The 18,265-nt window shown below is 33.6% G+C and overlaps 3 protein-coding genes across 18 annotated transcripts; 2 read left to right on the top strand and 1 right to left on the bottom strand.

The window, feature by feature from the left end:
* LOC8285321 (rRNA-processing protein FCF1 homolog) lies at nucleotides 1-3,022 on the top strand. Of its 4 annotated transcripts, XM_015715289.3 has the most exons (11): nucleotides 1-171; nucleotides 298-305; nucleotides 445-542; nucleotides 672-737; nucleotides 840-945; nucleotides 1,209-1,251; nucleotides 1,496-1,568; nucleotides 1,941-2,028; nucleotides 2,335-2,391; nucleotides 2,468-2,546; nucleotides 2,790-3,022. In XM_015715289.3, exons 3-11 carry the CDS (start codon nucleotides 472-474, stop codon nucleotides 2,801-2,803), a joined length of 597 nt encoding a protein of 198 aa, XP_015570775.1. In that variant the 5' UTR covers nucleotides 1-171; nucleotides 298-305; nucleotides 445-471; the 3' UTR covers nucleotides 2,804-3,022. The 4 variants fall into 4 exon arrangements, with proteins under 4 accessions (XP_015570775.1, XP_025012063.1, XP_015570776.1 ...); XM_025156295.2 differs by having other exon boundaries at nucleotides 1-305; XM_015715290.3 differs by having other exon boundaries at nucleotides 1-314.
* Nucleotides 3,023-6,020: 2,998 nt separating this feature from the next.
* Nucleotides 6,021-17,680, top strand: LOC8285320 (ABC transporter I family member 11, chloroplastic). 13 transcript variants are annotated; one of them, XR_007217009.1, is made up of 14 exons: nucleotides 6,024-6,459; nucleotides 7,791-7,896; nucleotides 8,013-8,067; nucleotides 8,180-8,259; nucleotides 8,342-8,393; nucleotides 8,484-8,617; nucleotides 9,082-9,196; nucleotides 9,357-9,443; nucleotides 9,556-9,604; nucleotides 10,358-10,442; nucleotides 10,591-10,644; nucleotides 11,565-11,682; nucleotides 15,534-15,612; nucleotides 17,036-17,680. XR_007217009.1 is itself a non-coding variant. In XM_015715424.2 (12 exons), exons 2-11 carry the CDS (start codon nucleotides 7,811-7,813, stop codon nucleotides 11,641-11,643), a joined length of 822 nt encoding a protein of 273 aa, XP_015570910.1. In that variant the 5' UTR covers nucleotides 6,025-6,459; nucleotides 7,791-7,810; the 3' UTR covers nucleotides 11,644-11,682; nucleotides 13,745-14,186. The 13 variants fall into 13 exon arrangements, 4 of the variants coding, with proteins under 4 accessions (XP_048233958.1, XP_048233957.1, XP_015570910.1 ...); XR_007217004.1 differs by lacking the exon at nucleotides 10,591-10,644 and adding an exon at nucleotides 14,780-15,059 and having other exon boundaries at nucleotides 6,025-6,459; XR_007217006.1 differs by lacking the exon at nucleotides 10,591-10,644 and adding an exon at nucleotides 11,981-12,159 and having other exon boundaries at nucleotides 6,025-6,459.
* On the bottom strand, nucleotides 12,798-17,036 carry LOC8285319 (protein LAZY 1). Its single transcript, XM_002512863.4, has 5 exons — nucleotides 15,959-17,036; nucleotides 15,812-15,878; nucleotides 14,525-15,279; nucleotides 13,722-13,968; nucleotides 12,798-13,082 (listed from the first exon to the last, which is right to left on the bottom strand). Exons 1-5 carry the CDS (start codon nucleotides 15,962-15,964, stop codon nucleotides 13,063-13,065), a joined length of 1,095 nt encoding a protein of 364 aa, XP_002512909.1. The 5' UTR covers nucleotides 15,965-17,036; the 3' UTR covers nucleotides 12,798-13,062.
* Nucleotides 17,681-18,265: the final 585 nt, after the last annotated feature.

Below are 18,265 nucleotides of genomic sequence, written 5' to 3'. Positions count from 1 at the left end.
CAAACTAAACAAATATACCCAACATTAATCCCTAATTCAATCAAGCCTCCACCCTCGCAAAACCTTGCTGCCGTCGCCTCCCTTGCTGCTGTCTCCTCGTGGTGTCGCCTCCACCCGCTGCTGCATTCTTCATCGGCTGCTGCATTCTTCATCGGCTGCTGTCGCCTTAAGGTAAATTTCTGTCGCCCTTCTTGTTGTTGGTATACGAAGTGCACAGTCTGTTTGCTTTGTGTATCGCCGAAGCTACCGCACCGCCTCTAACCTCCTTCATCTTCTCCATCGGTTTCGTTACTACAGCTCTTCTGGTAAATTCAGTTAAATTTCGACTCCAGATTTTGTAAAACATGATAGTTAACTTGAGATTGGAGACTTATGGCATGATTTAGATTCATAATTTCTACGGATATAAGATGATATAATACTATTTGGTTGAATGGTTTTTAGGTTTTATTATAATTTGAAGTGTACACAATGGGGAGAGCAAAAAAAGGACCTAAATTTGCAGCAATGAAGAAGATAATCACCTCAAAAGCAATTAAACAGTGAGTTCTTCTTTTTAAATTATTAATATTATTATAATAATTTGTTTTATGCTCTACATGTGTTATATATCAGCTTTATTTGTTTTTCTGTTTATTTATGTTCACTGTGTTGTTTAATTCTATATTAAGTTACAAAGAAGAGGTTTTGAATCCTAAGAAAAAGGACCTCTCCAAGGACAAGCTCCCCAGAAATGTGTAAGCCTCTTTTTATATTTTTTGGTCCTTGTTGTGGCTAGTCTATTTTTCATCTAAAGGTTTATCATTTTTCTTTAATTTTGATGTTTTACTGCAAATTAGGCCACAAGTTTCTTCTGCGCTTTACTTCAAATACAACACCGCGTTGGGGCCACCCTACAGGGTGTTGGTTGATACCAACTTTATCAATTTCTCCATTCAAAATAAAGTGAGCGCTTTTTTTGTGTTCTCAATTTATTGTGATTGCTTTGGTAAATAGGTGTAAAAGCTTAAATATTTAACAATAGGAGAGAAATCTTTGAAGGTCAAAATGCAATTGAAAATTATAGTAATTTGATGTTAATTTATGTTACTTTCAAAATTTAGATGATCATAATAGTTTTTTGCATTTATTGTTTAGTAGTATTACTCAGAATTTTACTCTTTTATTTAGCACTTACAATTCCCTCTTTTCTCCCTATTGGATTGCAGTTGGATTTGGAGAAGGCGATGATGGATTGTTTGTATGCAAAATGTGAGTTTCGTCTAGGGTCATATTTTTATCTTGTACTTTGGCTGTGCGGGTTGGTCTCTATCTCTGTTGATGTTTGATGCCTTAAATTGCCATAGTGGTCATTTTTGTACTCCTGTTGCTAATTTATTATCGGCTTTGGAAAGAATTATACATTGATTGTCTTAGTAAATAATCAAATAATGAGGTAAATCTTAGCTATTTCTGCTCTAATTTTATTGATGTGTTCCTCCTTTGCAATTTAAAGGTACACCTTGTATCACAGATTGTGTGATGGCAGAACTTGAGAAGTTAGGTCAGAAATACCGTGTAGCTCTCAGGTACTTTTCTCCGTAACTTAAGTACTGCAAAAACTTGCTGATATTATCATTTTGTTTTCTTTGCGTCATGGTTTGAAGTTATTTGATTTATGTGTTTGGAAGGTGTCTGCGGGGGTGGATAATATCTGCTTATAATTAGTATGATTGATTTTTGAAAACAAAAATATAGAAGACTCCTTATGTACTTGTGATATCTGCTATACTTATTATGGCAAGTTTTAGCTATCCTATATCTCCATCGCCTGTCCTATGCATTTTATGGACCAACAACTGGTTCATGTGCAATTGACATCATTACTCCATTTTGTTAGAATTTTGATTGTAAATTTTTTTTTATCTCTGACATGAAATTATTGCATTTTGTTTTAACAGGATTGCTAAGGATCCACGCTTTGAGAGACTTCCCTGTATTCATAAAGGGACTTATGCTGATGACTGCATTGTTGACAGAGTTACTCAGGTATGGTTGTTTTGCTAAAATCTTGCACATGTCATTTTATAGTTAATTGAAGTTTCTATTTAAGTGTTATTGTTTATGATTTACGACTTTAATAAGACAAGTAGTATTATCTACCATTGCCATGGCTTTGTTGCTTTTTGCAAAATTTATTTCTTGCATTGTATTAATATTTTATTTAGGTATTGTGTGGAGATTTTTCTCCTTTTATTAGTTGCCATAGTATCATCGTTCATAATTATCAGATTATTACTCTGTGATTAATTAATATAGGCTTGGCTTGACTTGAACAATTTTTGTGTGCAACAGCATAAATGTTATATAGTTGCTACATGTGACCGAGATTTGAAGCGGAGGATACGCAAGGTACCTTAAAGAAATAAGATAGTTTCAATATATTCGAATGTAATTGCGCTGTGACAAAATTCCTTGTTTCTTCCAGGTCCCTGGTGTGCCAATCATGTACATTACACAACACAAATACTCAATTGAGCGGTTGCCTGAAGCAACAATGGGTGGAGGTAAGCTTCATTTGAAAAGCACGATCTATAGTCTTGGTGTGATAAGAATGGGCAGATTCAACTGGCCTGATCTTTACAAAGATAAATCTGGCTGATATAGGACAAAGCCACTGTTATATATGCAAAATTACGAGGATCATTTGCACCTTTTCTCCAGTCATTTGTTTACTTTTATGATTATCACTTTGTTCTGAGATCGGCTCCTAAGGATTTTTCTGACTCACTTGTATGCTTCTGGTGCAGCTCCAAGATTTTGAGACATCATACAGGAAAAGGAGATGACGGTTTTGACACCTCTAATGAGCTGGGCTGTTTTCTTCCATCAAAAGATAGTAATAGAATTTGGCACCTTTAAAGTTAAGGTGTTGAAGTAATTAAATAATTAAGATTATACATTTATAATAATTTTTTTTTGTTAATAATTAAGATATTAAAAATCATTGGTCGAAAAAAGTATAAATTAATATTTTATATAATTATTGAAGCTTATCAGGTTTGAATATAATATAAAGTATAATTACTTCAAAATGCATAAGTTAAGAGCCATTTTTCCATTCTCAAAAAAAAAAAGAAAAAAGCCATTGTTCCCAAAGGTTCATACAAACTCTACACACTTGGTTTTTTTCTTTTATTTTTTTGCATCAGGGAAACTGGGTTGGGCCGAGCCAGTCCTATGGAATTGGGCCGTAGAAGGATATATCCTGCCTTGCAATTCCCGCAGCTTTTTTTGTAATGTGTTAACAGCAACAACAGTCTTGGACTCTTTTCGTATGTCAGAGGAGAGCTGAACTAAGTTTAACATTATTTATGTTTTTAGATGCTAAATGTAGTTATCCATAAGATATATATATATATATATATATATGTATTTCTTCTCCGAGTAAATGTATAATCTTAATTATTTAATTACTTCAACACCTTAACTTTAAATATAGTCTAATCAATTATTTAATTTATATTTTTATAATATTTAAATAATTTATAATATGTATCTTTTATTCAGCATGAAATTAACTTAAAAATTAAAAATTAAAAGATTAAAAATAAAATAGCAGTCGGATGAGTATTTTCGAATATTCAACGAGACCGAACTCTAATAGGATGAAAGCTATTTTATTTATGTACATATAAATATAAAAATACATTATAATCATGTAAAGATTATTAAATATTATATATATATATATATATATATAATGACTAAACTCAATATTTATATGAAAAGTAGAATATTATATATAAATTTAAATATTTTATTAATAAATTAAAAAATCAATCCAATTTTCGTGATGCAAAAAAAAAAAAACAAAGTGTGTAATGTTTGTATGAGCCTTTGGGAACAATGGCTTTTTTCTTTTTTTTTTGAAAATGGAAAAATGGCTCTTAACTTATACATTTTGAAGTAATTATACTTTATATTACATTCAAACCTGATAAGCTTTAATAATCATGCAAAATATTAATTTATACTTTCTTCGACCAATAATTTTTAATATCTTAATTATTAACAAAATAAAATTATTTAAATGTATAATCTTAATTATTTAATTACTTCAACACCTTAACTTTAAATAATTTTTAACTCATACGAGGATCTGCGGATAATGTTCCTTGGTGGTCAGTTCAACTGGAGTTCTCTACCTCAAGAATTTACTTTTTGACATAGTTGTTATGTTGTGGCGTAATGGGACTGAAGGAGTTCTCTGAAAAGAGTACATGAAGGATAGCGACGAGGAGAGAGATTAAACATCAGTTTATTATCATTTCCAACTTATTGGATGCTAACTAAACAAGAAGTTAATGCGACCACTTTTGTTGTTTAAGAAAAAATCATCGGACAGCCACTTTTGTTGACACCAAAACCCTATATTAGTCTGCAAACAGCAGTTCTACAGCTTCAACGATCATTGCCAATATGAATAGAACGTATAGGTCAAGGATTCATGTTACTGATCTGTTGACCTTAGGTGACATTCTCCATTTACTACAGTTTTTCTACCACCCAGCTCCTGTTGAACAGGGTCGTATACCCTTCAGTCGGAGTCAGAATCATCTCAAATAGCAAGTTTCTGACGAAAAGGACGGAAAGATTGCTCTCTATTCTCCATCAGGAATTTGAGACATTTTATTTCACTTCAAAAAGTGCACTAGACTAGACTACTAATGATTGTACCCAACCCGGTTTTCCTCTCTCTTAATAAAAAAGAGGGCAGCCCACTTTGTAGATTTTTAATTGGCATCGAGTTAAGCTTTAGAGCATAATACATTGGAGGAACAAAGAAGAACTAAAGATAAAATGGTTTCGATATTCTTGATAAAAATCCTCTGTATAATATTTTAATCAATATGAATATGTGCTTCCATACAAGATCAAAGACAAAGGGAAAATAACACCCATTTTGTTAGAAATATGAGTTTGGGATGCAATAAAATAGTAAGCAACTAAAGACATTACCTCAAGAGATTAATATTTGTGGGTTCCTCCATGTAAAGCTAGGTGGATAACGAATCCTTCAACACCATCATCATCATCATCATCATCATCATCATCATGGTGCTTGCTAGCTCTTGTGGAAGCAAAAGTCAAATTTAATTTTGAGAGAGCCAGCTGTAGTGAGTGATCATTATATTATAATATAATATTATGATAGTTCGGAGAAAAGAAAAATAAAGAGATTTTTTTTTTAACTAGATCTGCAGCATCCGTTTTTAAAATAATTTTATTTTGTTAATAATTAAGATATTAAAAATTATTGGTCGAAGAAAGTATAAATTAATATTTTGCATGATTATTAAAGCTTATCAGGTTTGAATGTAATATAAAGTATAATTACTTCAAAATGTATAAGTTAAGAGCCATTTTTCCATTTTCAAAAAAAAAAAAAGAAAAAAGCCATTGTTCCCAAAGGCTCATACAAACATTACACACTTTGTTTTTTTTTTTTTTTGCATCACGAAAATTGGATTGATTTTTTAATTTATTAATAAAATATTTAAATTTATATATAATATTCTACTTTTCATATAAATATTGAGTTTAGTCATTATATATATATATATATAATATTTAATAATCTTTACATGATTATAATGTATTTTTATATTTATATGTACATAAATAAAATAGCTTTCATCCTATTAGAGTTCGGTCTCGTTGAATATTCGAAAATACTCATCCGACTGCTATTTTATTTTTTAATCTTTTTAATTTTTTAATTTTTAAGTTAATTTCATGCTGAATAAAAGATACATATTATAAATTATTTAAATATTATAAAAATATAAATTAAATAATTGATTAGACTATATTTAAAGTTAAGGTGTTGAAGTAATTAAATAATTAAGATTATACATTTACTCGGAGAAGAAATACATATATATATATATATATATATATATATATATATATATATCTTATGGATAACTACATTTAGCATCTAAAAACATAAATAATGTTAAACTTAGTTCAGCTCTCCTTTGACATACGAAAAGAGTCCAAGACTGTTGTTGTTGTTAACACATTACAAAAAAAGCTGCGGGAATTGCAAGGCAGGATATATCCTTCTACGGCCCAATTCCATAGGACTGGCTTAAAACTATATAATTTTGACAAAAACTACTACATAGGTTTAAGATAATTTATATAATTTTTAAATAAAACTACACTGCATAATTTTGATATAACAAACTAAACAAATATACCCAACATTAATCCCTAATTCAATCAAGTCTCCACCCTTGCAAAACCTTGTTGCTGTCTCCTCGTGGTGTCGCCTCCACCCGCTGCTGCATTCTTCATCGGCTGCTGCTGTCCCTTTGTTGCTGGCTGCTGCTGTCTACTCGTTGTGTCGCCTCCACCCGCTGCTGCATTCTTCATCGGCTGCTGCTGTCCCTTTGCTGCTGTCGCCTTAAGGTAAATTTCTGTCGCCCTTCTTGTTGTTGGTATACGAAGTGCAGAGTCTGTTTGCTTTGTGTATGCCGACTAAATTATTTGATCTTTTCGCTTCTGACAAGATAATATTCAGATGTTTAAGTTGAGGATATGACTAAAGGTGAGATAGTGTGATTTTCATTTTCATAAACGTGTCTATTCATTGGTTACTGCAAATGCGTGAGCGAAAAATTTGTGCTGGTCAGAGAGCCAATAGAACATAGGATTATCCAAAGTTGGTTATAGATGCATTGTAACTCATCCTTGTCAGAGTGATCGAATTTTCTCTTGCCCTCCAATCATGTGAAGCTGGGTTCTTGTCCGTGCCTGCTGAAGCTTCTACTTCTTATGTATTTTCTTGATCTTTTTGCATTTTGTTTCAACTTTGAGTTTGTAGTGTTTACATCTTCTGTGTTCTTCTTTGTAAATTTCCACTTATCTTCTGATTAGTCTATCCTAGTTGAATGTTTGATATATGAAGTGCAAATTTCTGTCGCAGGACTATTTAATATCCTAACTGTGTTTTTTTTTTCAAATGTGTAGATTAGCACTCTTGAATATGGAAATTTCTGTCGCATGATTATTTAATATGCTAATTGTGTTTTTTTTTTCAAATGTTTAGACTAGCACTCTTGAATATGGAGTTGGTTGATGTACAAATTGTAATAAATATTGCATTTTGTTTAGTTTTTATTATTTACAATATTATTTTAAATTTTATTGAATTTATGCTTGGGTCGTATTAATATTTCAAACATTTTACGTTGAATACTTCTTTTTTAGTTTATGTTTTATAATTTTTTTTCCCATTAATTTGAATTATTGTAGACGGGTTCGGTAAACGGGTACCTATTTAATTTCCTTTATATGTTCATATAAACAGGTTTTTAACGGGTAGGGTACCCGCTACCCATTTAAATAACCATAAAATTTATTTAATAATCATTTAATTTAAACGGGTTTTAATCGGGTTCAGGTAGTATGCGGGTCTTCCTATTAGGATTTGGAACAGGTTCGGGTAACAAGGACAACTTCTTAAACGGATTTGGGACGGGTTCGGGTATGTATTGTTTAAACAGGTTCGCGTTCGGACATTATTAAATGGGTGGGTAGCGTACCTAATTCCATCCCTAGTTATAAAAACAGAAGTCAAGTGTTTATAAGTTTAAAATGAAAGTTAGTCTATTAAAATTGACTAAATGATTAAAGTTTAGGTGACAAAATACTCCTTCTGCCTATTTTTTAAAATAATTTTTTCTTCTTTTTGAAATTTAGACTTTAGTTCCAATACCATTACTTGCCAATTATCGCAGGTAAGACCCCAGCTGTCGTAATGGCGACCTCCATTTCAACCTCTTCCTTAATTTTCCGAAGACCGCTTCAATCTTTAGTATCATTTTCACCTAAATCGCGCCACAGGCAAACAACTCTCTGACCTAATATACACTATAAGTACTATCGCTTTTTTTTTTTTTTTCTTAAAAAAAAATTAATTATTTGATAATATTTTTGCCTTTCGTTAACACGAAATTCAGATTTAGGAGACTTGATGAATTTCCAACAATCTCCTGCAATTACTCTTGCTTTGAAGTAAGTTCCATGTTTTCAATTTTCTATTGCAGTTAGAAGCTTATGATTAATCAACTAAATAATTGAAGTATGATTATGCAAGTATTTATGTCATATTATCTGTTAATATAAGGTTAGGGATGTTAGCTATAGGCCTCCTGGAACACAACTCAATCTCTTAAATGGAGTTAGTTTTTCTCTTCCAGAGAAAAGGTACTTGATTTTTATGATAAGAATTTATTTATTGTTTTAACGTTGATAGAATTAAATTCTAATTCTTTTATTGCCTTTTCAGTTTTGGATTGATATTTGGACAAAGTGGGAGTGGAAAAACTACTCTCTTGCAGGTTTTGTTTTTGTGCTTTCTATTTTATGGAAATCATTGTTACTTGTATGAACTTTGGAATTTTTTGATTTGGTTTTGTTTTTGCTGGCAGCTTCTTGCAGGGCTAAGTGAACCAACTTCAGGTTCTATTTGCATTCAGAAATATGGGAATGACGGCAATCCATGTCAGTCTCCTAAACCGTTATCTCATGAAAGAGTTGGTATTGTCTTTCAGTTTCCTGAGAGGTATGTTATTGTAATTCGAAACTCATACTTGTTGTCATTTCTTTATGTTTAGCTGATTTTGTACTTGTAATATTGAAGTATATATGCTGGGGGAGTTCTTGTCAATTTCTCGTTAATAGAAAAAGTTTTTGTATGTGTTGTAACTATTATTTTTCATTTTATTGGACATTGAGAAAGATTCCTGCTCATAAGTTTTCCTTACTGTATCAGTATCCATTTCATAGCAGTATTCCTCCCAGTTCTTGTCATTTTTTATATGTTAATGCAGGTTAGACCAAGTAATGTTTTATCCATTATGTTGCTCCCATTTATTAGTTAGTTAACACAATATTCTCTTTGTGCGATAGGGTTCAATATTCATGTCTTTGATGAATTTGATCTTGTAGCCTAATGTATGAAACCATGTTTTATTTTCTCAAGCTTTTGTGTAATTAAGCTTCTAAGATTTTTTTTTTTCAAGCTAGGTATTTTGTGGCAGATACTATACTTGATGAAGTCATATTTGGGTGGCCAAGGCAAAAGGGCAGCCTTCAATTGAAGGAGCATCTTGCTTTGAATCTTCAGAAAGCTATTACTTGGGTAAAGGCACTGTTCTTTGTTTAAGCAATGCCTCACCAATTCTTCTCTTCTCTTCCTCCTCCTCTTACATGTTATGTCTTCTCATGCATTCTTGAGGTCTAATGTTGACACAATTTCCTATTCTCTGTCATTTGTTATGTGTTATTTGAATCGATGTCAGGTTGGACTAAATGGGATTTCTCTGGGAAAAGATCCTCACTCCCTTAGTGGTGGCTATAAACGTAGGCTTGCTTTGGCAATCCAATTAGTATGTGCCTTATATTAATTAATACTTCAATTCACATGCTTCAATTTGACTCTTAATATTTGATAGTTGTATGTGTTGTTATTTACGACATATTTTGATTTTTGATGTTCAGGTTCAAGTCCCTGATCTGTTGATATTGGATGAACCTCTTGCAGGGCTTGGTATGAGCCTCATCACCCTTTTGGTTTCTTTTTCGTTTTTGTCTTCCTTCTTCTTTACTTAATGGTTTTTTAACACAAAAATTTATTAGAAGCTAATCAATAATCAAGCATAATGCCTGCAATATTCTGCAGCTTTGCCTTTTTTCCCCTTCTTCTGCCTCATTTCTTGATTTGAATGATTGATGGATCATATTTTTTGGTATAACTTTTAGAGAGAGAAAGAAAGGAATTTTGGAAAAAGTGCTAGAGAGAATGACAAGGCTAAACAAAGATCCAAATAAACCAACTGAAGCTCAAGCACCACCACTTGAAAAATGGTATGAAGGACTGTTATGATACCAAAATCAGAATTCAGACAGCTTTACATAACAAACTGAAAATTAAAGTCAGTGATGATATTAGTCCCAAACTTCAAGGACGGTTTAGATGGTCATTAGTAAACAGCAATATGGAGCTGCGCAGCTGCAACCCTTGATCAACCCCTGAAAAGGGGGAGAGGCAGCACTCGATAGCAAGGCTGGTTGAGTTACTTTTGCTCGAAATACTTGGGGTTTAATTGAGCCGGTATATAGTAGAAGCAATAGTTATACTGGAAATTGATTTTTTTTCTTGAGTTTTTAAGAATTGGCTATATTAGCACTTATGCTTCTTTAGGTTTTATTACATTGCTTAGCTTATTCATTTGGCATCATCTTTTCTCAAGTGTAGCAATATTTGTGTTTTATTTATTGTAAATGCTGCTTTGAAGACCAGATTGGAGAGCACGAGCAGATGTTGTAAAGCTTTTGAAGCAGCTAAAGAAAGAATTAACTGTACTTATTGTTAGCCATGACCTCAAGTAAGCATAAAAAGTTCAAGTTATTTCCATTCCTTTTAACCTTCTTCTTCTTCTTCTTCTTGATGCTGTTATCAGTATGCTGTTTTTGCAATTTAATGTATAGTTACTGATGAAACTTATTACTGTATTTCTAATTCCTATATTTCAGAAAAAAGGCATAGGTTCGTTAAAGATGTATGAATATCCCAACAGAAATTGAATGGTAATCTGAGTAGTTTCCACAATCTATAAACATTTGTAGTAACTCACTAAAATTTTACAGATTTTTTCATGTCCTTTTGTCTTCTTTACAGAGACGCATATTTACTTTGTTGGATTTTCATGTGTTAAGAAAAATCTTACATAATAAAATTCAGAAGAAACTGGTAGCTCTGTAGGGTTTAGTAAAAGCAAGAAGACTTGGGCTTAATATATTTTGGCACAATAATTATTGGGAAACTACATCTGTATCAAAGCTTTTAGAATCATGCCAATTGTATCAAAGCGTGATGCCTCTTTTACAAAATCGAGGCTATATTATCAACCTCTAATGCCTTATTTTTTAAAACTACAAGTTCTAGTAGTTTGGGGAACTATTTAGATCTATATTAACACCAGTAGAAACTGATATGCCACTTCTCTTCCAAAAACATCAGGAAAGAAGAAAGGATCAATGATGCAATTTATATACCTCCCTATAGGCGTAGCCTGAGTTCTAGTCATGACTCGAGCCTTTCTTGGAGAGAAAGTGATATTCGCAATAATTGTTCTGCCTTTCGGTAGTGTAATTATTGGAAACACAATAAGAATTTTCAAGTTTCTGATACAGTTGTCTATATTATTTTATATTTTTGAAGGCTTGTTTATCAATATACTAATTAACCTAACTATATGAGGTTGTAGCTTCTACAACATTGATTTTTTGGAAGTTTGTGGGACGAATCTGGTATGATGGCTTGCTCAATCCAGTGTATCTGGATTTTATTATCTATGCTTGAACTTGATTTCCTGAATCCAAAAACAACTTTCATTCATGAGTTCTGTCTGATGGCACTACAGTATGCATTTGCTTATTTTCTTTTCCTCTTTAATAAATGCGAATGGTGCTCCTTTTTCTCATGGAACTACTGGTGTCTCTTCTAGGGAGTTAGCAGCTCTAGTTGATCATTCTTGGAGGATGGAAATGGGTGGATTTCTAAAGGAAGAGCAACTTCCAGAATAACATGAGACCCTACTATTGACATCCTATCAACATTTGATGGTATGAGGTTCAATTCTAATGAATCTAATGCTTTTGAGTTATTTACTCTTTGAAAAATGGGATCTGTTGGAATTTGAGGTCCATGGAAGAGACTCAGAACAAATTTACTTGTCTGGCTAATAGAATCTTCATTCCTCACAATGCTTACAGATTGGCATGAGTACTAGGTGTAGATACACCAGTTTCAACCCATCTGATCATCATTACAGATTTTGATTTAAACATAGATTTAACAGTTTTTAATTAATTGAATTAAATGGGTTGACTTTTTGCACGTATTTGGGGTGCCTGGCAGTAGAAAAATAAAAAAGAATGGTGGTGATATAAGGGACCTTTTCACATGATGGGGAATGGTGGTGATATAAGGGACCTTTTCACATGATGGGGGCGGTGGCTTTAGCTTTGTACTGACCCAAGAGAATCAAGAGAACCAGAAACATTGGGAATTACTGAGCTGCATCTTACTTATCCCATCTGGTATGCTCATGTGGATTAACTGTTGCTTAGACCTTGGTTAGCTGGTGCTTGCAGTTTAGCTTAGTTTAGTAGATAAACTGATTGTTATAACTGTTTTGAATTTCTATAAAATAGAGAAATTGAAAAGGCAGGTCGGGTAATTTGCAAATTAATACAGTTTCCAGATTCTTCTTTCAATTTCTCTACTTTTCCTTCTCTTATGCCTCTAACCTGCTGTCTTGTATCCTTTGTCACATCTTCTTAATGGCCCTCTTTGTCTTCTTAAAGTTCTGCTATGTCTGCCGTTCACTATCTCTAGTTATGACCCATGAATCAAGGCCATAACAGGCTTTGACTAGCTGTTCTATCCTCTTAAGGGTATATGATGCATGTATTAAACGATATGAGTACTGAAGGAGCTTCTTTAAGCTGCAATTCTCTCACCCCACCAAATCAACAAATAAAATGTAGTGAACTATGTATATAATGATTTGGCTTCATTTGTGGTGATTTGCTTTCAGCAGCCTCAAGATTCATTGTTGGTTAACACCATGCTTCTGAAACCTTTTACCAGCAGTCACTTTGGCTGAGATTTGAATTCGGACCAAATGTGTTTGCTAGATCCTCCCATAATAAACCCTGGATCAATTACTTATCCATGGAGACTGAATAATTTCTTAGAATGCAAATGACACTTGCACATGATACATGATAATCCAAATCATGTCTACAAATTAGGAAGTTTACATGACATTTAGCACTCACAACTTTTTATTACACAGGAAAATAAGATGGGTACCTCATACTCCTTCCATCTTACTCCTTCCATCTTCTTAAGTTTATCACTAATAAAATCTCACAAATACACAAGAAAATAGTTGATATCATCGAATATCACATTCAGCATGTGTTTTTACTTCTTTGCTACAGCTCCAGCACCAAGTCTACAGAGCAAACAGTAGAAACGTTTCAGATACATGCATCCATAATCTTAAGCTGCATCTTGAGGATAACAATTTGTTTAACAGAGCATATTTTCTTAAAAGGAAAAAGACAAAAAGAACCTCTTCCTTAGCAGGCAGTAATGCAATTGCATACATGGAATTTACTGTGCAAGATATCTTTGATATTTGGCCTCAATAACCAGTTTAATTACTAAACCTCTTGAGTTTGAAAATGCCAAACCATAAAGTTCATTTTTTTAACTTTTCCACTACATGAATGTTTACTGTCAGTATGTATTTTCTGCAAGCTAATTGTGCATCTTTGTACTTAGCATATTCCATGCTTTTGATAAAGTTCTTTGTATAGCTATTAAGTAGACATATTGCTCCTGGTTATAGCAGCCTTCAGAATATTATTGACAAGTGTTCCTTAATGCTTTACATCAATAATGGCCCACAATTAATGCATTTGTGTTTCTTAATCTCATCATATCTATGAACATAACAGATGTATTCTTATTTTATGCATCTTTACCTTAGTGTGATGAATGATCAAAACAGTGCGGCACTCAGCAATCCAAAATAAAAGTAAACTTATCTCTATGTTATTTGAAAAGTGAAGAGGGTGTAGGTACTTACAGTCTGCATCTGTTTTAATCCAGTATTCCCTATTTCTACTCGAGTTACTGCCACTCAAGTTGTTCTTATAGCATCGTACCCTTTCCATTGACTTTGATCCTGGAAGAAACCTTATGCTGTCCTGATCCTGGTACACCATGTCTACATTATGATGCAGATTCTTCTTAATCTTTGCATTTGACTCGGCGAACACTTTCTCAGCTATAGGGTTTTCGGGATGAACTTTTCTGTGGAACATTCTTAGGACCTGCATGCCAAAGTTGAAGAAAATCAGAACTCATGTAAAATATATTATTTAATTAATTTTGTGTAATATTGAAGGTTGCTACTCAAAGGTCCATTGGATCTTCGATAATATTATGGTGATGTTGGATATTTTGTCTAGGCAAAACACCTATTGTAAGCTATAATGTGTGGTTGTGAATACAGGTTATCATACAATCTGAATTTATGATTCAGAAAGCACCTATGAATGACTAACTTGTAATTTAAGATCTAGACAAGATAGCATTGATTGTTATTCTCAGTCTGGCCACTGTTTATTCACCCATCAATGGTTTTCTCTTGTAATGATCCCTTTGGTTAAGAGTCAACTTTATAAAATATCGCACCATCCCATTCTTGTCCTTGACAACCAGTTCTCCAGATATTCTGGCAGCAGAATAAAAGACTCAAATTGGAATTTAGCATACTTGACCTTAGGTCATCAGGTTATAGCAATGTTGGTCATAGGATCACGGATGGAGATGCTGGATCTTTTATGTTATCTTGTTTCTTAGGAAATCTAGAGCTGGAAGACACACCTTGTTAAGCCTTTTCTTGGTTGAAACAGAAGTGTCCGCGTCATGACTGGAAGACAGGATAGGATTTTTTGATGAAGCATAAAACTTCTGTAATATCTTTTTGATGAGGTGTCTCACAGGTTTATGTGCTTGCTTGGCGTGCATCTCCCCTTTTTCTTCAACTTCTAGAGAAATTTCCTCTGTTATCTTTGTCCTATGAAACATCTCCGCAAGTGATGCTTTTTCCTTCTTTGATTCAACTCTTAATTCTGGCAGGTCTATTGATGACCCAAATAGATATCCTTGAAGGGGACAAAATGCAGTTATTCCATTATCTTCAGCACTAGCTTCCTCTGTTTGTATGCCGCTAAGCGTAATAGTGCTCACATAACTGCTCCTTGCCAATGATTCATTGCAACCTTCTTCTTCAGCTTCAGCCTCAAGAAACTTTTCTAGTTCATCATTAAGGAGCTTCAATTCATTCTCCGTCACCTCTGTCTTTTCATCTTCAATATTCTCAAAAGACACTGGAAGTGTTGGTGTTACTGCCTCACTGGTGATTTGTTTTGAACCAAGAGTTCCAATTGCAAGAAAACCATGAAATGGCTCATACATGACTGCAGATGTTTCATCTTCATAATTCTCCTCCACTCTCTTTGCTTCAACTTCAGATAGAGTATTTTCATATTTCTCATATCTGGAGTCAAACCTTGGCCTTGTATGGGAGATTTTCTCATCACGGGATGTTGTTGCTGAAAGGCAGGCACAATAGGTCCCTGGAGATCGTGAGTTGAGAAGAATTAGGGCATGGGATGAAACATATATTTGGAGTTATAAGCAGAAGATATTATTGTTGCATATCACTTGATTTTTGCATTTAAAATGAGAATGCATATTATGCTAGTGGCTAAGTTATCCTCAAATGAGAGCACATGATACGTTAAAGGATTATTAATTCTTGCAATGATGTGGCAGTACTGTGATTACAATTATATATGTTCTATTCTACTGACCACCTATTTCATTGCAGAGAGAATTCTGGTCGCATTATAACAACAGAGACAGTAGGTCCTGTGGCCACATGACATCAGTGGTCTCAGCCAGTATCGGTAAGTCCTTAAAATTGAAGGGTTTCTGCACAGGCAATTTTCTTTCTGAAACTATCAATTTTTGATGGTTAGAACTTCTCTTTTTTCTTACCAGCGTGGTCCTATCCATGTAATTGATGCATTTCTAGGAAGTATGTGTTTTTGTATCTGTATATTATCAATTAAAAGAAGATGAAGAAGAATGATATGGTGGGAATACCAATTGTAAAATCCTTGAATGGCTCGATGCTAGTGTGCCGTAATTTATTGTGCATCCAACCTAGTATCTGCAAAAATGAACCCACAGATGAAATTGGACAATCATTAATATCTCTGCTATTAAAAATTTGGTAGAGTATGGACTTACCCTCATTTTGATCTTTCTTTGAAGGCGTTGATGTTAGATTGCTTTAGTTGCCTTAAGGGGTTAGATATAGAGAGAGATTTAGATATGCAAGGGAAGTGGGATTTTTAAAGAAGAGATTAGGATCAAGCACCAACGAATGAGGATCTTGTTATTATTATTGCTCAATGAGTTGGAATTCAGTTGGTGCTAGAAGGGTCTGACATGGATGGAGATAGAGAGAAACATTCAGATAGAAACAAGATTTTTGTTGGCTGTTCTTTGTCAAGATCAAATCAACTAGAAGAATAAGGGAGCAGTTAGGAGACCCCCAAGTTGGGGGTGCAACATGTATCATGCATGCTTGAAATGTTTCTTCGGGTATATTATGCACATTAGCAATTGGTAAAAATACGTGCAACTTGTCAGAAATGCATGTATCATTGGCCCTACATCAAATAACATGTTCATCAAGATGTGCATAAACATACATTTGCTAATGGACGCATTAACTTGTGTGAGGATGGGCATATCGACATGATCATTCCATACAGGTTAGTTTTCCTTGAAGAAACTATTGACCATGTCCATTTTACGAGGTAGTTTTATAATGGAGAAGGGATACATTGCTAGTAGGACCAAGAACAATTTTGTGGGTCAAAAAGTGATTACATTATAATGTTGTGGGTCAAAAGTGATTTAAGTTACAAGTTATACTCACCATGGCCCCAAAGTGAAAGGATGAATTCTCTGATTTTCTTAACAAATGCTTCAGGAAAGATGCTTCTAAATGCATGATCCTAATCTAATACACTGTGCTTGCCACATGAAATATCTCTGGTACTATCATGGAATGGTTAGGCTGGGCCATTTCATGTTTTGATCATGATATCCTTTTACTGTTATTGTTGTTAACATTGTTGTCATCAATTGCCACTCTTCTGTGAAATTAATGTTCTCTGTGTCCTTTGTCATATTGCCATTTTCGACGAATTTCATATAAGAAGAGATGTGATAAGTCTGTTTTGTTAATAGGTAAAGACTCTTGTTATCTGATCAAGTTGTAACATTAGTCTTATGACCTATATTGCTTCCATGCAGGATGAGGCTAAAAGTTAATGATTTCCAGTTTCTGTAAGGACCAAGGAGAGGAGTAATACTTGATCTCCTTTTCTTTCTATTTAAAGAAAACCTGCATTTTACCCAAAATGAGTCTGCTTTTGCAATGTAACACAGTCATTGAGCTGTTCGTGGTACGTGTCATGGAACCAAAAACTTGATTTAGGCATGATTGTGACATCATTGATGACTTCAGTTCGACATCTCAAATTGCCTTGATTTCCTTTTTCTTCTCAAATATTATTATGGAGCCCACGTGATCATAGTTGTTGGCTCTGATATGTTTAGAATACCCTACAAACATATCATTCACAGTAAGCCATGCTGAAAGTCTGTTGACAAAGCCATGAGGTGATCTTCAATTATGGACTTGGCAGTGAGTATAACATTGAAAAGGGCTAATATAAATCCACTGTGGATTATAGTAACAAACCTTGACTGATGTGCTTAATTGAACAGGATGACAGTAACAGATGCACCGGTGCTGCATGCCATTTTGTGCTTTGCAAGGTAATTTTGATGTAGCAGCATAATCAAATTTGTAAGACCTTGGAATTAGTATTTAAATTATCTCTTGAATTACTCACTTCTTATGAAATGAATTACATTATATTACTTTTCCAAAAAGCACGTCGAGTTATGAAGTGTTTGAAATGATGATGAAGAATGATATACCCATCTCTTTTGCCAAGTGTTGTACCGTCATGTTACACTCTAGTGCTGTACATTATATTGCTTTATGCATGTGCAGTGAACCCAGGTGGTGAATTATGGGACAACGGTATATTCTATTGGGCAGTCTTTAACACCTTGTTTCTTCTGGTTAATTGCTTCATATAAAGTTTCTATTAGTACGTCAATCACTGTAGATAGATGCATATCTCAAATGATTCAAGCTCAAACCCCTCTTACCTCCTATCAAGTCTTCCATTTCTATCTTCATAAAATTTAGATCAAGTTGAAATCTTAAGCTATATTCTATAGGGCAGTCCAGTGAAAGGAAGTACTAAGCAATAGGTGTACAATAGGTAGAACTCAGAAATAATACCGACCAATGACATACTTTTGCCAGGTGTGCTTGTCCCATACCTTTACTAACCTTGACATAGTTGAGGCGAGCTTGCCCAAATCTAATAAAACCCTAACAGTAGATGGTTAGTTGGATGTTGGAGGATCCTCATTTTTAGCTATCCAACGAGCAACTAGAAAACA

The sequence above is a fragment of the Ricinus communis genome, chromosome 8, assembly GCF_019578655.1.
Source record: "Ricinus communis isolate WT05 ecotype wild-type chromosome 8, ASM1957865v1, whole genome shotgun sequence".
NCBI classification, from domain to species: Eukaryota; Viridiplantae; Streptophyta; class Magnoliopsida; order Malpighiales; family Euphorbiaceae; genus Ricinus; species Ricinus communis.
The sequence above is the reverse complement of the archived record's forward strand: the minus strand, read 5'-3'. Positions and strand labels throughout refer to the sequence as shown.

What these genes read in the sequence shown, in the direction of transcription:
- LOC8285319 (XM_002512863.4), bottom strand. An exon ending in ATTCAAGGATTTTACAATTG is followed by an intron (nt 15,280 to 15,811) that starts GTATTCCCACCA and finishes CACGATCTCCAG; the next exon opens with GGACCTATTGTGCCTGCCTT. An exon ending in CCAAGAAAAGGCTTAACAAG is followed by an intron (nt 13,969 to 14,524) that starts GTGTGTCTTCCA and finishes TTTGGCATGCAG; the next exon opens with GTCCTAAGAATGTTCCACAG.
- LOC8285320 (XM_015715424.2), top strand. Translation starts at nt 7,811, where the DNA reads ATGGCGACCTCCATTTCAACCTCTTCCTTAATTTTCCGAAGACCGCTT. An exon ending in TCACCTAAATCGCGCCACAG is followed by an intron (nt 7,897 to 8,012) that starts GCAAACAACTCT and finishes CACGAAATTCAG; the next exon opens with ATTTAGGAGACTTGATGAAT. An exon ending in TTGCTTTGGCAATCCAATTA is followed by an intron (nt 9,444 to 9,555) that starts GTATGTGCCTTA and finishes TTTGATGTTCAG; the next exon opens with GTTCAAGTCCCTGATCTGTT.
- LOC8285321 (XM_015715289.3), top strand. Translation starts at nt 472, where the DNA reads ATGGGGAGAGCAAAAAAAGGACCTAAATTTGCAGCAATGAAGAAGATA. An exon ending in ATTTCTCCATTCAAAATAAA is followed by an intron (nt 946 to 1,208) that starts GTGAGCGCTTTT and finishes ATTGGATTGCAG; the next exon opens with TTGGATTTGGAGAAGGCGAT. An exon ending in TGAAGCGGAGGATACGCAAG is followed by an intron (nt 2,392 to 2,467) that starts GTACCTTAAAGA and finishes TGTTTCTTCCAG; the next exon opens with GTCCCTGGTGTGCCAATCAT.